At 32.8% G+C, this 19,100-nt stretch overlaps 2 protein-coding genes across 18 annotated transcripts; one reads left to right on the forward strand and one right to left on the reverse strand.

The window, feature by feature from the left end:
• Positions 1 to 438: 438 nt before the first annotated feature.
• LOC106057950 (uncharacterized) lies at positions 439 to 6,591 on the reverse strand. 9 transcript variants are annotated; one of them, XR_008777123.1, is made up of 5 exons: positions 6,552 to 6,591; positions 3,862 to 3,942; positions 2,791 to 2,982; positions 2,273 to 2,415; positions 439 to 1,051 (listed from the first exon to the last, which is right to left on the reverse strand). XR_008777123.1 is itself a non-coding variant. In XM_056024999.1 (5 exons), the coding sequence occupies exons 2-5, from the start codon at positions 3,835 to 3,837 to the stop codon at positions 1,032 to 1,034; spliced, it is 615 nt and encodes a 204-aa protein (XP_055880974.1). In that variant the 5' UTR covers positions 3,838 to 3,942; positions 6,552 to 6,591; the 3' UTR covers positions 439 to 1,031. The 9 variants fall into 9 exon arrangements, 5 of the variants coding, with proteins under 5 accessions (XP_055880974.1, XP_013070759.2, XP_055880975.1 ...); XR_008777125.1 differs by lacking the exon at positions 6,552 to 6,591 and adding an exon at positions 5,419 to 5,553; XR_008777124.1 differs by lacking the exon at positions 6,552 to 6,591 and adding an exon at positions 4,136 to 4,225.
• Positions 4,727 to 19,091, forward strand: LOC106057949 (actin maturation protease-like). 9 transcript variants are annotated; one of them, XM_056024990.1, is made up of 8 exons: positions 4,790 to 4,805; positions 9,527 to 9,640; positions 11,874 to 12,086; positions 12,759 to 12,833; positions 13,604 to 13,725; positions 16,078 to 16,192; positions 16,429 to 16,499; positions 17,514 to 19,091. In XM_056024990.1, exons 2-8 carry the CDS (start codon positions 9,597 to 9,599, stop codon positions 17,864 to 17,866), a joined length of 993 nt encoding a protein of 330 aa, XP_055880965.1. In that variant the 5' UTR covers positions 4,790 to 4,805; positions 9,527 to 9,596; the 3' UTR covers positions 17,867 to 19,091. The 9 variants fall into 9 exon arrangements, with proteins under 9 accessions (XP_013070757.2, XP_055880965.1, XP_055880971.1 ...); XM_056024991.1 differs by lacking the exon at positions 4,790 to 4,805 and adding an exon at positions 8,645 to 8,764; XM_013215303.2 differs by lacking the exon at positions 9,527 to 9,640 and having other exon boundaries at positions 4,727 to 4,805.
• Positions 19,092 to 19,100: the final 9 nt, after the last annotated feature.

Here is a 19,100-nt window from a genome sequence, read left to right on the forward strand (position 1 = left end):
AATTTGTGTTGATAACAACAGATCCTTACAGTCAGCATAAAACAATGAATAACATCCATTCATGTAATGTTAAAAAAATTGCTAATAACTAAACTAATGCCAAACAAAACAGCCAAAATGGAAAAAAAAACACCACATTTTCAAGAATTATAGGATCAGTCAACAGGAGACATGAACTAGTTTCTTCATTTCCCTAATAATCTTGTATGCTACAAAGCAGGACGTTTTGGTGCTGCCAGTTTGGCACCAATGTCTTAAATAGTATGTTTATTTAATAAGGTTTTCCAAAAGATCATTATATGTTAATGTATGTGCATATGTGTTCAAATTATGTATTTGTATGCATAGAACAGTTTCTAATTAGACTTAGGAATGTCAGGCAGCAATATTACAATGAACTATGCAATTATGCAATATGTATTATTAGAATTTGATATAATGTTTTAGAAGTGGGAGATGAATAGACTGAAATATGTCATTTGTATCTTGAACCTGGAGCTAGGAAGTCACTAACAATAGAGAGGAACGGATGAGCAGTAAATAAGGATTAATATTGTGGGCTTCTAGAAGGACAGGAGTATTGTCAAGGGGATGGTAGATGTATGTGTGGGGTATCTATGAATGTGTTGTTTTATCTCTCCATTACTTCACGAACCTTAAACAACTGAGTCTTGTGATGGTAATATATTAAATCAAGCCTAATGATTCACTTGGTAAGAGTTTGATTTTAAAAGGTGATAGATATATAGATTAAGATAATTACAAAAATGGTAATTATAAAATGCGTAGCTTTTTTTAGTTTGACTTCTGGCGCCAAAACATTGCACACAGATAATAAGCACCAGTTAATTTGTGTGATGACTCACTGACTTCCTTAACTTAAGCTTGTGTATAAAGAGATAATAATCATTTCACAGGATTTTTTCCCTCGACTGGCCTTGTAGTATTTACAAGTTTAAATAACATGATGGTCCTAGGATTGAAACTTCTTTCACAATTACCCTCTATATTCATACAGGAGGTTGAGGTAATTATCTTGTCCAAAAGAAATCTGTAAAACAAGGAAGTATAAATTAATGATGTAAGGAAATTACATGAAAATATAATGATTTCATTATTATACAGTTGTTAGTCAAAAAGTTACAAAATAAGCCAACTAATTTAAAAATAAAGGTTTCAAAAGATGTAGTGAGATATATGGTTCCAAAGCTTTGATCTGGTGTACAATAAGGTTTGTAAATGAAACATTTGGATAGAAAAAAGCTGTAAAACTAGAAGAGCTGAGGAGGGAGGGAATCTCTGAGTGATCAGTTCAATTAGGTATAGGTGCATATCATTATTCTAGATACCGGTAATCATTCTTGATACACTCATGACAATGTGTAGCCAGCTTTTAAATACAAGGAGTGTTCACAGCAGAGCAGTAGCAGAATTCCTTCCTATTTTGCCCTGATCTATGCGTACAGCACTGTTCAGAATTTGCAGAATCTAGGTGACTTTGTCATTAAATATATCTGCCAGCATAGCACAGCATTGCAGTAATTAAGGCAATAGAGAATGAATGTGAAAGGAAGATTATTTATTGACTCAAATATGTATCTAGCCTAATCTATACAGCTACACACTGAGGTCCTTCAATAACTGAAGTGTGCATCAAGAGACAGAAATGAAGGCCACCTGTCATTAAAAATAGTTGGGTGCTTGCTAGGCAATGGTTTTGATTGCTTCGCAGTCTGAGTGTGGAAATTTGTTAAAGAATCCCAAGTCATAAAAGCAAAATGAAATCAATAATTCTTTGGTGCACAACTCTGTTGCACACACTTTAAAACGTGAACCAACAAAACTAGATTAATACTTTCATTTTTTTGTCCTTAACACCAAAATTACGAGTGCGTGTATTTAAAGGGGAGAGTTGTAAAGCCAACCATTCCAATTCAAGTCAAAAGTCTATACAGGCGAGCATTACAATGTGCAGGGTGCAAGTAAAAAGAGAAGAGGATCCAGAGAGAGAGAGAAGGAGACAGAGAGAGAAGAGGACAAAGAAGGCTAGAGAAGTGTGTCATTCTAATTCAATATAACAGATATTAGAATTCACTAGCTTGATAGTCGTTAAGAGATGTTTTGTTGGAATTGCCAAAAAAAAAGGAGTGATGTTCCGGCCTAAAAACCCCTAAAAAGCCTGTGAAAAAAAAAATAAATGGGCATAGCCGGTGTGTAATGCTATATAAATAATTATACATCCTTAAGAAAGCAGATGAAGTTTTATCATTACCTTTTACTATTAGTGGAATGAAGCTAATTATAAAGATGTATTTCCAATGGCCTATTGCTGCATTTGAATTTTTAAGTGGACTTACAGGTGGATCAGTTGGATGAGTTAAGCTCTTGGGAGTGTCTGTTGGTTTTACCATTAGTCTAAGAATGGAATTTAAAAAAAAAAGTAGTTAAATTAGGCATTGCAAAAAGTTTATTTTATTTACATTTTTTTAAAACTGTCTTACAATGTAGGAAATACTACTATAAGTAGGCCTAAAATGAAAAAATCCTATACTCTAATATGAGTGACTCATTTATACATAGATATTTATTAAAAAAAAAATAGCTGACAGGTGTTAGGAAAATGGTGTAAACTGAAGAAAAAATATCTTTAACTGCTCTTAATAAGATGTTTTGGTATACTGGATCCACTTGTTTGACTTTCCAGAAAGGTGTTTACTAAATAGTGGCATTGGCATAAAAAAACATGTTTTTCTTAAAAGTAAACAAGAAAGAAAACATTTCCGTACTTACTGGCACATTTTGGTGTTAAAATTTAACATTTCTTTGGTTTTATTTTCACCAGAATCACAAACTTCAAATGGGAACCAACACTCATCATCTGCATACTGACATCGAAATATACTTCCCTGTTCAATGAAGTTTTGACAAGCTTTTTTTTCAACCAGCCCTATTGTACTTGTATACACAGGTCCTGCAGTAGAGCTAGAATGAAGACATAAGAGCTATACATAGAATCTATAAGTCATTTAAAACAAAACAACAAAGAATTCATAATTTTTTTTAGAAAATCCAGAAAAAAAAAAAAGGTTTTACTAAAAATTGAGACTCATTGCACTTTTAAAAAAAAATTGTATTTACTATCCTTGTTTTGTTGGTTTGAGGTCAAGATTTTTTAAAATTTCTAAAACTTGTTAAGATTTCTTTCCTTAAATATTTGTGAAACATACTTGAATGCCCATCAGGAAACAAACAAACAAAAAAAATGCTAGTGAAAAATTTGTAAATTAACTTTAAAAAAAAAAAATATAACAAAAAAAACAACAACAACAAAAGACAATATGGCCCATATATGTTATTCATTGCAACTCATTTTTATTCATATTTTTATTTTATTTTAAATAGATTTTATTGTGTTTATTAAATCGTATATATACAGCCTTAAAATAAATAATTAAGAGATATTACCCACACAAAAAATAGAAAAAAAAAATTTAAAATCTCAGAAAACCAAAAAAAAAAAAAGAAAACTGATATTAAATATAAATCTTATTTAAAAAAAGTACTGATCATTATTTACTTGCAGAACATCATACGTGTGGCTAAATTCATTTCTCCAGTAGATACCTGATCATCAGGGCAGTTCTGAAATGTAATCCAGTGATTACAATTGTCTAGTTTACAAGCAAAGTATCCAGGCATTTCGTGATTATAATCACTGCACCTTTTTATTGATACTAAGCTAGACTCGGGTATATACTCTAGAGAAGCTGAAGGCAGCCCTGTTATCAAAACAAAAATGAGTTGCCATGAAAATACGATCAGATGTGAAGAATCCATATTCAAAAGATTTCTTTTATTTACAGCTGAGATTTTGGCTGGTACCGGTAAGAAATTACTTGATATTTCAGATGTCTATCGATATTTGGAGGCTCATGAAATTATCTGTAAGAATAAAAGGACAATAATATATAGACTCTATATATATTTTTTTGTTTTCAGTTAATAAGTGTAATCCAGGAATAGACATGATTGTTTTTTCCAAAAGGTTGTAACGCAGAAAGGCAACACATTTTTCCTGTTTTTCATGTAGGTCTATCAATATATAATTGCATACTATACACTAAATGTTTATTACAGCTAGTCCATTCAGTAGTTTTATTTTCAGAGGTAAGTCTTTTCTACCCCAATGCCAAGAGTTTTTTTTTTCTGTATTCTGAGGTTCAAAAATAAATTTTTGAGATGTCCACAACTATTATAGTACTATATCCCACTATTCTTCTAAACAAAAAGTGCAGGTCAAAAATGAAATCTAATATTCAGAGCACTTTATTTATGGCAAAAACTTGAAAAACAGATCGATGTGCAAAATATTTTACTCTGGAAAAAAGATGAACCACAATCCCCTAACTGGGCCCATAGATTGTAGAATCTGAATCTGATAATTGTAGTTTGGGTTGCTAAGGCTTGAATTCTTGTAATTTACTTTATTATGGTGCTGGGTTTTGAACCTAAAAAACTCTCTTGGCTGCTTCAATAAAAAACTAAAGCAAAAAAAAAACAAAAAAAAACAACAACAGTTTGTTACGATGGACACTCAAATAATGAAATATAAATACACTTGAAATAAGAACAATCTCAGGTAAACACAAACATGTTTAATCAGCCATCTTGATTACTAGAGTAGTTTCCCCTGTGCATGGGCACAACTCTTCATACAATATAAATATAACATTCCATCAACACAGTTGAACCTCAAACCTCCTCTTCTACCCCTCCCCCCTCCCGGCCAACACTCATGGAATTTGGTAGCTGTATATATTAATAACCATAAATAATAATCTTAATACTAAGACTTTTTTTTGTTCTAGATCTAGATAGATTAGGTCTCTATTACTATTATAGTAAATTAATGTATCATAACTACTACTTTATTAATATACTAGGTTCATGAAATAGTAGATCTTGAGTTAAATATATAATATATAGAATCAAGACTATTACTACTATTAGTTCAGTGGTTCTCAACCTTTTTAACTCTAACCCTAACATTTCATGTGTCAACATTGTCAAAAACTGGGCATTGCTAGCAAGTTTCTTTACTTTGTGTTCTGTTGTAACAGATAAATAAATAAAATACTGTAGACACTAATTAATAATAACAATAATAATAACAGACTTTGTGTTTATACAAGTAGACATAGAAGACTATCTTTTTTACTACGTCACATATCCTACTTTCTCACAAAACATTCACAACAAACAATGACGCAATATACACATAATGTGCACTATTAAAGGGAACGATTTGCTTCACATTTGATTGAAAATTGTTATTTTGGACAACTGTTTAATAGAAAAAAGTAACTAAACCGGCTGCAAAAATATATTGATTTGAGTATTTAAATGTTGAAAAAGTACCTTAATGGAGGCTTACAAGATTTTTAAAGTTTTCAAAACAAAAGTGTGACATTGATCGACTTTTTAAAAATTAAAGTAGGATACATTCGCTGTCCCATCCTGACATTTTTATAAAAAGCGTGACAAATGGTCCGAAGCTGGACTGTCACGCCTAAATCGGGACATCTGGTCACCTTAATATAAGTTCAAAAAGAAGATTTAATTACGTCCTACACATTTTACGTGTCAATCTAGTCATGCATGTTAATCAATGATTTAAACCTTCTTTAGAATACATTGATTTTCCTGGCTGATTCAGGAAACCTATTCCATTCTCTTAAGTCTTAAGGCTACTTAAGGCAATAGCCTAGAGGGTAGAAGGAGCACTTGAACGAATATGGGTAATCATTCAACGGTTGGTTCCCAGCTGAACCCTTGAACGATTACCCGAATGTGTTCTAGATCTAGCGTATTACATGGAATAAGAATTATGCCTCTACTAATAGAGGCTCTATCTTTGTATCTTTCTAAGTATTTCATTAGGTTTTGAATTTCTTTTTGTAAATTATGGTTGTGTTTTGTGTATTACTCACTCATAGTTGAGTCATGAGTCATAGATCTATGAATCTATATTAGTATATAATTTATAATTAGATCTATATTAAATTATAAAAATTATTAAAATTAGATCTAATCTAGATTCTATGTCTAGAATAGATGATCTAGCAGCAGTACTAGCTACTTTACTTTTTTTTATTCTTCTGTCCTATTTATTTAATCTAGTAATCTAGTAATTTACTATTAGTCTACTTCTAAATCTAGATCTAATCTAGAATTCAATTGGTACAATGATAAATTATAACAATGGACTGAATCCGAAAGAACTGATGTGAATGGTAGACTACATGACTAGACATAGAGACAATAGACATCACAGTCATCATCACACTTCACACTCATCTCAATGATCAATGACTCACTCAGCAGTCACTGTGACTCACAATTGAGTAATTCAAATTCACACTTTACTTTAGACTTTATTTATATTGGTCTTTATTTATTATTTTATTAAAGAATAAAGTCAGTGACTTTATAATTAAAACGGCCAAACGCTGCCCCCCCCCCCAAAAAAAAAAAAAAACAAATAGAAATACTTTTTGAGGCTATTTACTACTCCAGATCCATGACCATATATAGGAAAGGCCCATCAGCGAAATGGCATATAAAGCGAACACCTCCCCGTAATTTTTAACCATTCTTATTTATTTCAAAAGTAACTGCAGAACTAATAGAATGGTATTACAAAGACTCCATTTTTCTACATTTTCCACATATTCACTTTCGTTTTCCCTCATAAAATAAAGCATAGCTGAAGGTCAAAGTTGACATGTATGGAAATTTCATTCTCAAAACGTTTCCGGATAAACGAGAATAGGTCCGAATTTAAGGCGATTTTAAAGCACCAATGGACATCGGCCGAAAAAAAATTGCATATTGTACTTCTAAATAGATGTGGAAATAGTTAGCTATAATAGCTAAGGCTATTAATTCCGTTGAAAAATATATATTATGGGGTGTTCGCTCAAAATTACCTTTTTAACTGAAAACCTATTCAGCGAAAGCCCCTATAATAAGCTTAAAAGGCCATTTAATGATAATTTAGTGACTGATTTAATCTGTTTTTCTTTTTGTCTTATCTATTGTTATTGTTTGTAAACTGAAATATTAAAATAATAGGCATACTTTTAACCTTAACCCATGTCTTCAATTTCGAAGATTAAGGATGAGTGCATCACTACGTGTTTCACATGACTACGCCCAGTTACGACCAGCATATTTTCCCGCATTTTCTTTCCGTCTAAAATGTTTGACTCGCAGCTCTCCAACAGTCTCTCAGAGGTCATATGCTGGCAGTTACTTTCCTCTGTGCCAGTGAGGGTGAAATGACGCTTCAGTTGATCTTAACAGCGCTTAGGCCTATACGGCTTATACCGGGGGGGGGGGGCATGAGGTGGGACCTCTGTTTTGCCTTTTTTTAACTAGCTGGTTAACCTCTTGATTAATTATATTAATATGTGTATAAATGTTTAAAAGAAGTGCAGAATTCATTTTCATAGGGTTCCCCCACCATTCTGAGATTAGGATTTCGGGAGATTTCCAAGAGTTTTCCAGGAGAAAATATTCAATTTCAGGATGGGAAAAAACGCGAACTATATATTTAGTAATAAATATAAGAATTACCATATACTATACATGTATAAAATTACAAGATCTCTCCTGAGCCTTTCGTCTCCATGCCCGAAACCCAAGCTGTTGTAGATCTGTCTCCGTACATCATCAATCCATCGCATTCGGGATCTGCCTTTGGGTCAATCAGCGTGTGTGAGGGGGGGGGGGGGAGATCGAGCTGATGGTGATTAAGTGCACTGAACATAAGTTCTTTAAAAAAAAATAGTTGCAGTAACGAGAGTTTATGAAATGGAGAGTAGTACGACGTGGACTAGCCTATAGGAAGGTGGCGATATAGAATTTTGTAGTTTCTTTCTTTCTTTAAAAAAAATAATTGATCGCAAGTTTCGTAGGCTATATATAGACATCAGTTACAAGCATAGAAAGATGTGGAGCACAAGAAAAGTGAAAAAAAATTTAGGCCTATTGCCACAAGGAGAACAATAGTTATACTGCTTCATGGAAGAAGTTAGATGATATAACTAATTGAAGCATAATTTCCTATATTTTAACATGCTATTTCGCTATTTTTTACGGCCTTTCGCTCATTATGACTCCCGCGAAAATTGCGTTCGCTGATTAGGTCCGACCCCTACCGCAAGTTCACTTGAATTATAAAATTAATAGCTGATATGGAAAAAAGAGTCAAATTTAGTTTCATCGCCCAATAGCTGAGGAGTCCGCAGATGTTTTCATTTTTTAAATTAGTTTAACCATTGCGGAGTTATAAATTCTAAACTAAAAACTGGCACAAAAGCGTTCGCTGTTGGTCCTTTCCCATAATTTATAAAATATAATACGCTCACTGTCCGAACTGTCGTCACATCCTTTCTAAACACATACCATAACATTCATGATTATCAAAGTTCGCAAAATTCTTTTCACATCCTTCATTTTAAAGTTCTTAATATAAACTCGACCCTTCTGCCAAGTTCTGGTTGTCTAGATCTAGATCTAGATATCTATATCTAGAGTCTATATGGTTATGGTGTGACTAAATCTATATCTACTTACATAGATCTAGATTCTAGATAGATTTAGATCTATATCTATATACTAGATCTAGATCTAGATCTATATGATATTATTATTTATTACCCTACACTGTGACTTATACAGATTTGTTTAGAGTTTAGAGGTAGATGTATTTATAATTTAAAACTATTAAAACTATTAACTATTAGATCTAGTATTAATAATTACCCCAGGCTGCCCATAGATCTTAGAATTATATAGATATCTAGATTCTAGATCTAGTCAAATCTAGTGAGAATATAGTCGCAGTCATTCTACTAGATTGAACTTGTCATCTGAAATGATTTTTATACTTATATACTACTTATAGCTTAATGAACTAAATGATACTTAAAAATTAAAAAAATGATAGAACTTATATTCTAGCTTAGGGTGTTGTTAACTTGTTTTTTTTAACAAAAAGTTGAAAACGCCAAAGCTTATAAACTTATATCAACTCTGTCTGTCTGGTAAAAATTTTGTAAATGAAACATTATTTCTCAGACACCCAAACTCGGATCAAGGTGAAATTTTACACAATTATTTCTTTTACATGACAAAACAAGAACCAATAAAAAAAAATTAACCAATTAGTAAATTATCTATTGGTAATTAATGATTTTGTTTGGTATCTCGAACAAGGGAAGAAATTTAATACTTGACTGAAATGGTAGTAAAAGCAGACTCAGTCCCCTTTTAGGTCGCCACTTTTAAATAAGTTTGCGCATCTTCTTTTGGTGTTTCCCTTGGTGTACCATAAGAGATTGTGAGTTTTGTTTCTAGAACGCGCTTTTGTTGATGTCATTTTTGCTTCCTTGCTTTGCTTCTGTTGTGTGCTGAGGCTGGATCTCTTGTGAGAGTTTCTCTTCTGTGTTTTCTTCCCCAGTATTGGGGACGCAGGCTTGGGACTCTGTTGGAGTCAAGCTTGATTGGTCAGATGGCTGGGTTGTGCCTCCATGATTTTAGGTTGTGAGCTTCGAGTTGTGACACCGATATTAAGGTGTGCTATGTTAGTTTGAATATAACTTATTCTAACCTTGTAAATGCACTATTGATATTTATTCAGTATTTTGGTCTCATATCATTAATTCATTAAACCTTTGTTTGTCATATGAAACCTGGTTATCCAATAATATACATTGCTACTTGTTGTAGTTGCTATTGATACTCATTTATGAAATTACTTGTTATAATGTTAGGGGTGCCAAGGCAGACGAGCCACGGCTAAACTACAACTCCGGCAGAAAGTTAATAACCAACATTCAGATGGGGACCCAGCATACCCTAGACCCAATAAACACCACCTGACAAACTATACTATCTTCTATTTTCATAAGCACTTCACTGACAGAGTGGTCAGTATGTTGGCTTGAGGAGGCTTGAGCCCCTTTTTTTAAAATGAATTCTTTTAAAAACCGAATATGGTAAAAATTGACTGAAACCTCTGATTCTTCAAAGAAGCTATTTATATCACCGATGAAATGTTAGGTGGAGCAAATAACCTACGAACGTTTGCCCTCATCTATCTCAGCATCTGAACTCCCTGATTCTTTCAATAGATTCTTCATTGGTAAGATTGATCAGATAAGAAATGACAGGCCATCATTCTCATCACAACTTGATCACTCTCCAATCTTTTAAAATTCTTTTTGTGAGTTTCAGTGTGTCTCTGAAGATTATGTCAAGAGTCTTATTTTAAAGATGCCAAATAAGTCATGTGACCTTGATCCCATTCGAACTTCCTTGTTCCTTGACTGTAAGGATGAGCGTGTACCCACAATTGCTAACATTGTGAACTCTTCTTTGACTTCAGGCATTGTACCACAGCAATTTAAGCATGCACTTGTTAGGCCCTTATTAAAGAAATACAGTCTTGACCCAGAATGTCTAAAAAAACTATCACCCGGTATCAAATCTTCCCTCCTGTCAAAGCTTCTGGAGCACATCATGTTAGCGCAAATTCTTTCTCATCTTGAACAGTACTGTCTCTTGGAAGAATTTCAATCTGCATATATAGGAAGTGCCGTAGCACAGAGACAGCAGTGGTCAGGGTACTTAACGACTTACTTCACAATTCCAACATAGGATCAATACTTTCCATGCTGGACTTGTCCGCAGCCTTTGATATGCTAGACCATGAAATTCTTGGCCACTTTTGGTTTAGCAGGAATCGTCCTAAGTGGCTTGGATCCTCCCTGACTGAATGCACCCAAAGTGTGGTTGTTAACAGGACAGAATCAACAAGCTTACTTTAGAAGTACGTAGTACCCCAAGGATCAGTTCTAGGCCCAGTACTGTTCACTATGTATTCATACCCACTCAGCGGTGTCATACAGCCAACCCACATCTTATACCACTTCTTTGCTGATGACTCACAGTTATACGATTTCTTAGTACCCTCAGAGGTGTCGCATCTGGCAAGAAAAATCAGTGGTACCATTGCAAGGGTGAGCGATTGGATAGTTGAATGAACAAAGACAAGACAGAAATAATTAAGATTGGCACTCGGAACAACATCTCAAAAGTCAGATTCTCTTTTTATTATGAACTGCCAGGTACTTTATCTCCATGTAGTGCGGAATCTTGGAGTTTTCTTTGACTCAACACTATCTTTTGACCCACACATAAGTAAGCTCTGCAAGGGTCCTTATCTGCAGCTGCGCAGCTTAGGCCAGATCCGACCATATTTAACAACAGCGTCAACAAAAAAGCTAGCTGTGGCATTCATACTCTCCTGCCTTGACTACTTGACTACATTAATCAAACACTTAAATCTATCTTTAAAAAAATTGAAAAAACTATTTTATAGTATATTTCTAAATGATCCTACAAACTAATTAACTAGAAACTAGTTGAGATAGCTGCCTGGTGGTGTGACATAGGTACTTTGGTATGTCATCAGGATGGTCCAGAGTTCAAACTCTGCCTGCTCTCATCCCCTGCCTCTTGCAGGAGGTTTGGGCTAGAATGTCATATTCTTTACAAATGTTTTTGTTTGTAAAAATGTTTTGGGTGTTCCTTCAGAGTTAAAGATAGTTTACTTCCTAGTGTAGGATAACAGGGGATGGAAGCATGCAGGGAATGAACCCAGGACCATCGAGAAGTCCTACGACCAGACAGCTATTTCTGAAGGAATGGCTGAAACTTGTATAAAACAACCCCCCAAAAAATAATAACTAAATATTATTGAAATCTGATTGAACCAAAGCTTACTATATATATTTATTTTTCAGAATGTCTTTGAATATGATTCCAGTAGCACCACCCATTCCATTGACACTAGAGACCAGCAATGCTTCAAATGTTCAAGAATCTTTACAGACATCAGAAACTTTCACCAACCTTAGAGAACAAATAAGTTTAAGATGTGGCACTCTTTTGGAAGAAACATCAACCCAAGATGTTGAAAGCAGAAAAGCATACCAATATTGTTTACAAATTTTTGGGTATATGATTGAAACATACTAGATATCTAGATATTCAAATTGTAGAACAATCAGTCACTTAAATCATAAGCTATGTTCAGCAGAAAATTCTCATTGTGCATTATAAATTTAAAGCGAATATTACTTTAGAATGAGTATTTATTTGTACAGTCTTAAATATTTTTCCCTTATTGCCCATCATGCAGTAAATATTTATCCTTTATTACTCCTGATGCAGTGAGCTCTTTTTCTTAAAAAAAAAACAGAATAATTTTTTCCCAGCATTCAGACACTCATATTGTTGCTGCTTTTGTGGAAGGGGGTATAATTTTAGTAAAGTTCTTTTTATTTTGCGTTAAATAAATAAATAAAAAAAAAGAATTTGATGGGCTTCAGGAGGTAAAAGTAAGAGTAAAATGATTTTCATAAAGTTTTTTGCAGAGACTTTATGCATTATTTACTTGTGTAAAAATAAAACAGACTACAATATTTTGTTCAAAATATGACAGTTATATTGTATGACTAAGAGAAATTTTGTGGTCACCATTAAGAAAAATTAAACTGTGATAACATAGCTTAAATATTGAGGATATGAGATATAGCTTATAGTCATTGTTTTTCTTGTTCCAATTTTTTTTTTAATAATAAAAAGGAAAGATCAATTGTTGTTGTTTTTTTTTCTTGCTTGAATAGTGTTGAGAAGACTGAAAAGTGTAGATTGATATCAAGTTACTTACCAGTTACTCCTGTCTTACAGAATGGACCCAGGTACTTTTTGTTTTAAAATTTTTTTCTTTAAATTTGTGCAAAAAAAAAATAATTAAAAAAAAAATTACACTATCATTGAGTGTCATCGTTATATTGTGTTTTTCAGAGTCTCTTCTGTTTTATTTTCGTTTGTATGATGTTGCATGATCTGTATCTGTGATGCAATCCATCAGAATTCACAAAAATTCTGGAACTTGTGCAAATAAATCTGGGCTATCCAGTACTGGTCCACTCAATAGCTGGATAATGTTGAGTGATCTTAACACGGGAAAAGATTTGAAATAGAACTCAAACTTGACAATAGTTTCACAGAATGTGTACCTGTCAGAGTGATATGTGCATTTGGACTATCGCTCTATGGTCCCAGGGTCAAACACTAGATTTGGTTAGGATATAATTTTCTTGAAATCTGAAGGAAAGGTAAAACAATTTACAACCATGTGATATATTCAGGTATCATCTAACAGCAAGCAACATCAAACATCAACATGAACATCCTGCCCCAACCCTGCCCAAAAATTTAGGCTCAGGACACAGCAACCCTTTTTAGATATAGTAGTGTTGCTATGGTATGTTTACATAATTAATTTTAATTACTTATCTTTAGACACACTATTACATTTTCAGTGCTTCACGCCTTAATTACATGTTTAAATTGATAATTCATTTTTGTAAATAAAATAGTTGATATGATTTTTTTTTGTAAAAGTGTACAGCTATAGTATGATGTATTTTTTTGAGTACTTTAAAAATATAAGATTTGTCTCCAGGTGTGGTCTTGTAGCCCTGGCTATGGCTTCGACGTTGACCAATAATCAACCAGTCATCACAGAAGACATTTTCAAAGAAGCTCAAACAAGAGGCTACAGTAAACAAGGAGAAATGTTTATGGGTAATGTGTAGGCCTAATTAATGTTGTTTGTTGTTCACATCTTAACAGAATGATAAACTTTTGTTAAGGTCCTATTGACTTTGACATGTTTTATTCAATGACACTGTTAATGTTCATTTGTGCACCTAATGAATTAAGTTCACTTCTAACTTAGAAAACTCTCTTATAATTCTAAATTCACAGCTAATCTTTCCAGACTCTCATGTGTAGGCTAAATTTACCAAGTCAATATAAAGTATTTTTAGAAAGCTTATATCAACTCTGTCTGTCTGTCTTGTAAAAAGTGTGTACATGTTATTTCTCCCATACCCAATCTCAGATCAAATTGAAACTTTGCATAATTGTTCATTGGCATAGACAAGACATGAGTCAATACAAAACATTAACCAATTAGTCCTTCAATTACTAGTAATTATTATTTTGTTTGATACCAATAAGGGAGATTATTCCTTTAGTATTCAGAGATATGGCTACATTTGTAGGGTTTAGTCCCCTTAAATAATTGTTAGTGCTATTTCTCTCACATGCATTTTCTGATTAAGTTGATACTTTAAACAATTATTTATTGTATCTAACAAAATATGAATCAATAAACAAAATATACTCAATTATTCAATTAATTATTGGTAATTAATTATTTTGTTTAATATCAAATAAGGGAAATAACTTGTACATTATTGGTAGATGTAGTTTTAAGGATGGAGTTCTTCCTCTTTAAATAAGCTTTGTTTATTTTTTTAAACTGGATTTTTTATATTTTGCTTGTTTTGTTATGGAGTTCTTTTATTTTATTCTTAAATGAACAGCAAAGGAAACTCTTAAGTCTTTTAATAACAAAACTTTTATATATTTACCATACACCTCTCTCTCTCTCTCTCTCTCTCTCTCTCTCTCAACCACTGTCTCTCTAACTAAAGGTGCATGCCCTAGATACATTTTTAACCCCATATTTTCATTAGCATATTACTCTTTCAAATTATCTATCAAGAACATTCACAAAAAAAGAATTTCCTAACAATGTTATCTCAGAGGGTGCCAACCCTACTCCTTTCCTATAGGTTGAACACACAACAACATGACACAATCAGATTACCCCTCCAACCACCACCAATAAAGTATTTTTCTCTGAGCCAATTTTCTGCCAGAATACAAAAGCATTTTGATCAAAATCATCAACTATGCCTCATCCTTACAATTTTGTGACTTCATTCAATTATCAGTAGCAATAGTCTTTATAGGCTATGTAGACTTGTCATTTTCTTCTCTTTTTGAATTTGTTTTGACTTTACATTTTCTTCTCTTTTTGAACTTGTTTTGATTTTACATTTTCTTCTCTTTTTGAACTTGTTTTGACTTTACATTTTCTTCTCTTTTTGAATTTGTTTTGACTTTACATTTTCTTCTCTTTTTGAATTTGTTTTGACTTTACATTTTCTTCTCTTTTTGAACTTGTTTTGATTTTACATTTTCTTCTCTTTTTGAATTTGTTTTGACTTTACATTTTCTTCTCTTTTTGAACTTGTTTTGATTTTACATTTTCTTCTCTTTTTGAACTTGTTTTGACTTTACATTTTCTTCTCTTTTTGAATTTGTTTTGACTTTACATTTTCTTCTCTTTTTGAATTTGTTTTGACTTTACATTTTCTTCTCTTTTTGAACTTGTTTTGACTTAATTTTCTTCTCTTTTTGAACTTGTTTTGATTTTACATTTTCTTCTCTTTTTGAACTTGTTTTGACTTTACATTTTCTTCTCTTTTTTAACTTGTTTTGGCTTTACATTTTCTTCTCGTTTTGAACTTGTTTTGGCTTTACATTTTCTTCTCGTTTTGAACTTGTTTTGGCTTTACATTTTCTTCTCGTTTTGAACTTCTTTTGGCTTTACATTTTCTTCTCTTTTTTAACTTGTTTTGGCTTTACATTTTCTTCTCGTTTTGAACTTGTTTTGGCTTTACATTTTCTTCTCTTTTTGAACTTGTTTTGACTTTACATTTTCTTCTCTTTTTTAACTTGTTTTGGCTTTACATTTTCTTCTCGTTTTGAACTTGTTTTGGCTTTACATTTTCTTCTCTTTTTGAACTTGTTTTGACTTTACATTTTCTTCTCTTTTTTAACTTGTTTTGGCTTTACATTTTCTTCTCGTTTTGAACTTGTTTTGGCTTTACATTTTCTTCTCTTTTTGAACTTGTTTTGGCTTTACATTTTCTTCTCTTTTTTAACTTGTTTTGGCTTTACATTTTCTTCTCTTTTTGAACTTGTTTTGGCTTTACATTTTCTTCTCTTTTTTAACTTGTTTTGACTTTACATTTTCTTCTCTTTTTGAACTTACTTTCTTATTATTTTATTTTATTTCAGCCAAAGATCTTCAGGCATTAGCTGCCTCATTTCTTAAGTGTCCTGTGCACCACTGCCTTGTGGATAGCAAAGACTTGTTTAGTAACCTCCTAAAACATAATCTTATATTGATTCCGTATCCTTGTCTTGCATTTTGTTGGTTCAGTTTGTAAGAGAAAAAAAAAGGGGGAGGGGGAGATCAGGCTTAAAACAACGACAACAACATAGGCACATGTTTGAATCTTCAAAGAATTACTTTTGGGACTTGTTTTAAACTGGGGAACAGGTCAACAGGTAAAACTTGTTGGAGAAAGCTAGTTCTGTGATAAGTAAACATAAATCTGGTATTGACAATCCTTAAAAAACAAATAGCTATGATGCTGATAAAAACTTCAGTCCCTGCAGCAAAAAAGGTCACAAATCTCATTGGGCATTACTTACAGGTAAATTTTTTTTTGTAAGAAATATCTTTTTTTTTGTTGTAATTATGGTAGTCATTTTTTAAAGTCTGGTTAGGAGAATTTGATTATTTTTTTGTAACATAGTAATCCATTATTTTCATATGGTCATTTTTTTAGTTGGACTCCTTTAAAAAATTTTTTTTAGTAACAAGAAAAAACAATTAAAAATATTTTTTTATCCCGCCTTCTTCCCTCTGGTTAGTGAATGTATAGATCTTTGCACGCTGGACTGTCCTTCAGCATTCTATGGTCCCAGGCTTATACCCTGCTAGCTGCTATCCCCCATCGTCCTGTGGGAGGTTTCGGCTAGGATGTAGATTATCTTCAACTCTGAAGGAACATCCGAAACATGTAAAACATTTTTACAAACAAAAGTAAAATGTTTACATTTTTAGGAAGCAGGGACTCAGTAACCATGGTTGGCTACCCATCTTTCAAGTCTTACTGCTGAGCCCAAACACGGGAAAGGTTTAGGGTGTGTACCATGAGGGAAAGTCTCTGGTAAATCTTACAGAGTTGGTAGCACACAGTGCTACATTCTGGCATATTCTGCGACTCTTCTGATTCCAAACTGCATTGGTCCTTAGGATCCATTGGCTGTGTCAAGAAAGGGGGGGGGGGGGGGGGGAACTTATGTGAAGTTTTCAACTTTCAAAGAAAAAACCTCTCATCTAAAGTACCAACCTTTTAGTGTTATGTAACTATAAGAGAAACTACTCTAGAGGAGAAGCCACTGTCATTCTATGACTAACAACAACTAATTGTACTTTGAGACTGCATGCTTGACCTTTATTTAATTGTGCTCAAATATTTGTATTCTAAATATATTTTTAGACTTTCAATATTCATCCACACAAAAAAACAACAACAACAAAAAAAAAACCCTACCAAAAATCCATAATTGTAAATATTTTGTTCTGTCACTTTTATCATAATTTAGACTTTCTTATAACATATTTCTGAGTTATTTTGACACTGTATTTGACTTTTCTCTAGGTTTTTTTGCAATGTTAGAAGCCAACAAAGTGACTGATCAGTTAACATCTGAGTGTGTGAGAGATGATGAAATCCACAACCTTCACTATTGGCCCCACACAGCATCCCAAGCTCTCTGTGAAGAGACAGTTCAATTACTGCAGGAGAACTTGGAAAGTTTGTATGTGTTTGGCCATCAGGGGAAAAGCAGATATGTTGGACTTTGGTCACTTCCAAGGCTGATTGAAAGCAACTCCAACTTGACAGAGGCAGGGCAGATGAGGCCCAGTGGAGAATATGTGATACCTGATGGTGACATAGAACAAGGATTGAGGGGGCAGATGATAGTCATCAACAGAAATCAAGACACTTGACCTCGCACTGTCTTTAGCTCCATTTGTTAATAAGACACCCCATCTTAAGTCAGATCGTTAGCGTCAGTTATTTTTTTACCAGCTACTATCTCCTGCCAGTTTTCTTGTGCCTTTTTCTTCCAGTGACATAACATGTGTTTGTGCCATCCCTACTCCTTTACTAAACACTACATCCTGTGATAAACTTCCCCTGTGATATACTGAATGCAATTTGATCAGGAAGTTCTGTAAACATGAATTCTGTTGTTGTTGTTTTTTTTTACGTTCCTGTTGCATACTTTGTGCACAGTTTTAACAGGTTTGTTATTTATTATTTTCATGTTAACTTTACTGATGAGAAAAAACTAATGTTAAGAGTGATCCTAGAGAGAGTGCAACTATTGAATGTATATAAACATTTGAAGGTCTGGCTATCTAGTTATATTCTTGTAAGCTTTCTCATTTTTAGCATGCAGAATGTGTATTGAAATATTTATTGATGTACATTTTAATTTTTACTTATGATGATATGTAATTGTTTTATTGTATATTATATTTTATTAAGAACTATACCAAAAGGTCATTTTACAACTGCATTTTACTGAAAATATGCTTGGTCAATGAATGTGAAGATTATAGAACATTGGATCTAATCACTCAGCTAAAGACATTTTTCTCTACAAAAACAAATTACAATCAAGAAATAGCTTCAAGTTCACACTGAGATTCACCTTTCTTGTTTTCTGGTGTCACTATTATGACTCTTTACTATTTTTACCTATTTAGACGAGTATTGAACCCTTTGATATAATTAAAATACTTTGTTGTTTCTCACCCGTTACACAAGTGGATTTAGGATCAACTGTAATCTTAGATAGGTCACATCAACACCAATAACAGTAAACACAGGTGTACCTCTAGGAATAGTCTGAGGCCCATGATTGTTTCTAATTTACATAAAATACCCATAGAATTGTGTTCGTTCAGGAACAAAAGTTGGACTACTTCCTTATGATAGCCTAATATTTAGAACTATGAAAATAACTCTGCTTTCTACTGAAATTTTAGAAACTTAAAAAGAGAAATGTTGTTTCACCATGAAATGACATCATTACCTTTTCAAATTTAGTGCTTTTCAAATTTAGTGCTGTGTTTTTGTTTTGGGATGGACGAACTATATAGATTATTTTTTCTATACAAAATGCAATGTACAATATTTGTAATACATCATTTAGAAATTGTTGAATTAATGATC

Source organism: Biomphalaria glabrata, chromosome 3, assembly GCF_947242115.1.
Source record: "Biomphalaria glabrata chromosome 3, xgBioGlab47.1, whole genome shotgun sequence".
NCBI lineage: Eukaryota > Metazoa > Mollusca > Gastropoda > Planorbidae > Biomphalaria > Biomphalaria glabrata.

What these genes read in the sequence shown, in the direction of transcription:
- LOC106057950 (XM_056024999.1), bottom strand. Translation starts at nt 3,837, where the DNA reads ATGGATTCTTCACATCTGATCGTATTTTCATGGCAACTCATTTTTGTT. An exon ending in ACACGTATGATGTTCTGCAA is followed by an intron (nt 2,983 to 3,577) that starts GTAAATAATGAT and finishes TCTTCATTCTAG; the next exon opens with CTCTACTGCAGGACCTGTGT. An exon ending in TTTAACACCAAAATGTGCCA is followed by an intron (nt 2,416 to 2,790) that starts GTAAGTACGGAA and finishes TTCCATTCTTAG; the next exon opens with ACTAATGGTAAAACCAACAG.
- LOC106057949 (XM_056024990.1), top strand. Translation starts at nt 9,597, where the DNA reads ATGATTTTAGGTTGTGAGCTTCGAGTTGTGACACCGATATTAAG. An exon ending in GTCTTACAGAATGGACCCAG is followed by an intron (nt 12,834 to 13,603) that starts GTACTTTTTGTT and finishes ATTTGTCTCCAG; the next exon opens with GTGTGGTCTTGTAGCCCTGG. An exon ending in CATAATCTTATATTGATTCC is followed by an intron (nt 16,193 to 16,428) that starts GTATCCTTGTCT and finishes AAAAACAAATAG; the next exon opens with CTATGATGCTGATAAAAACT.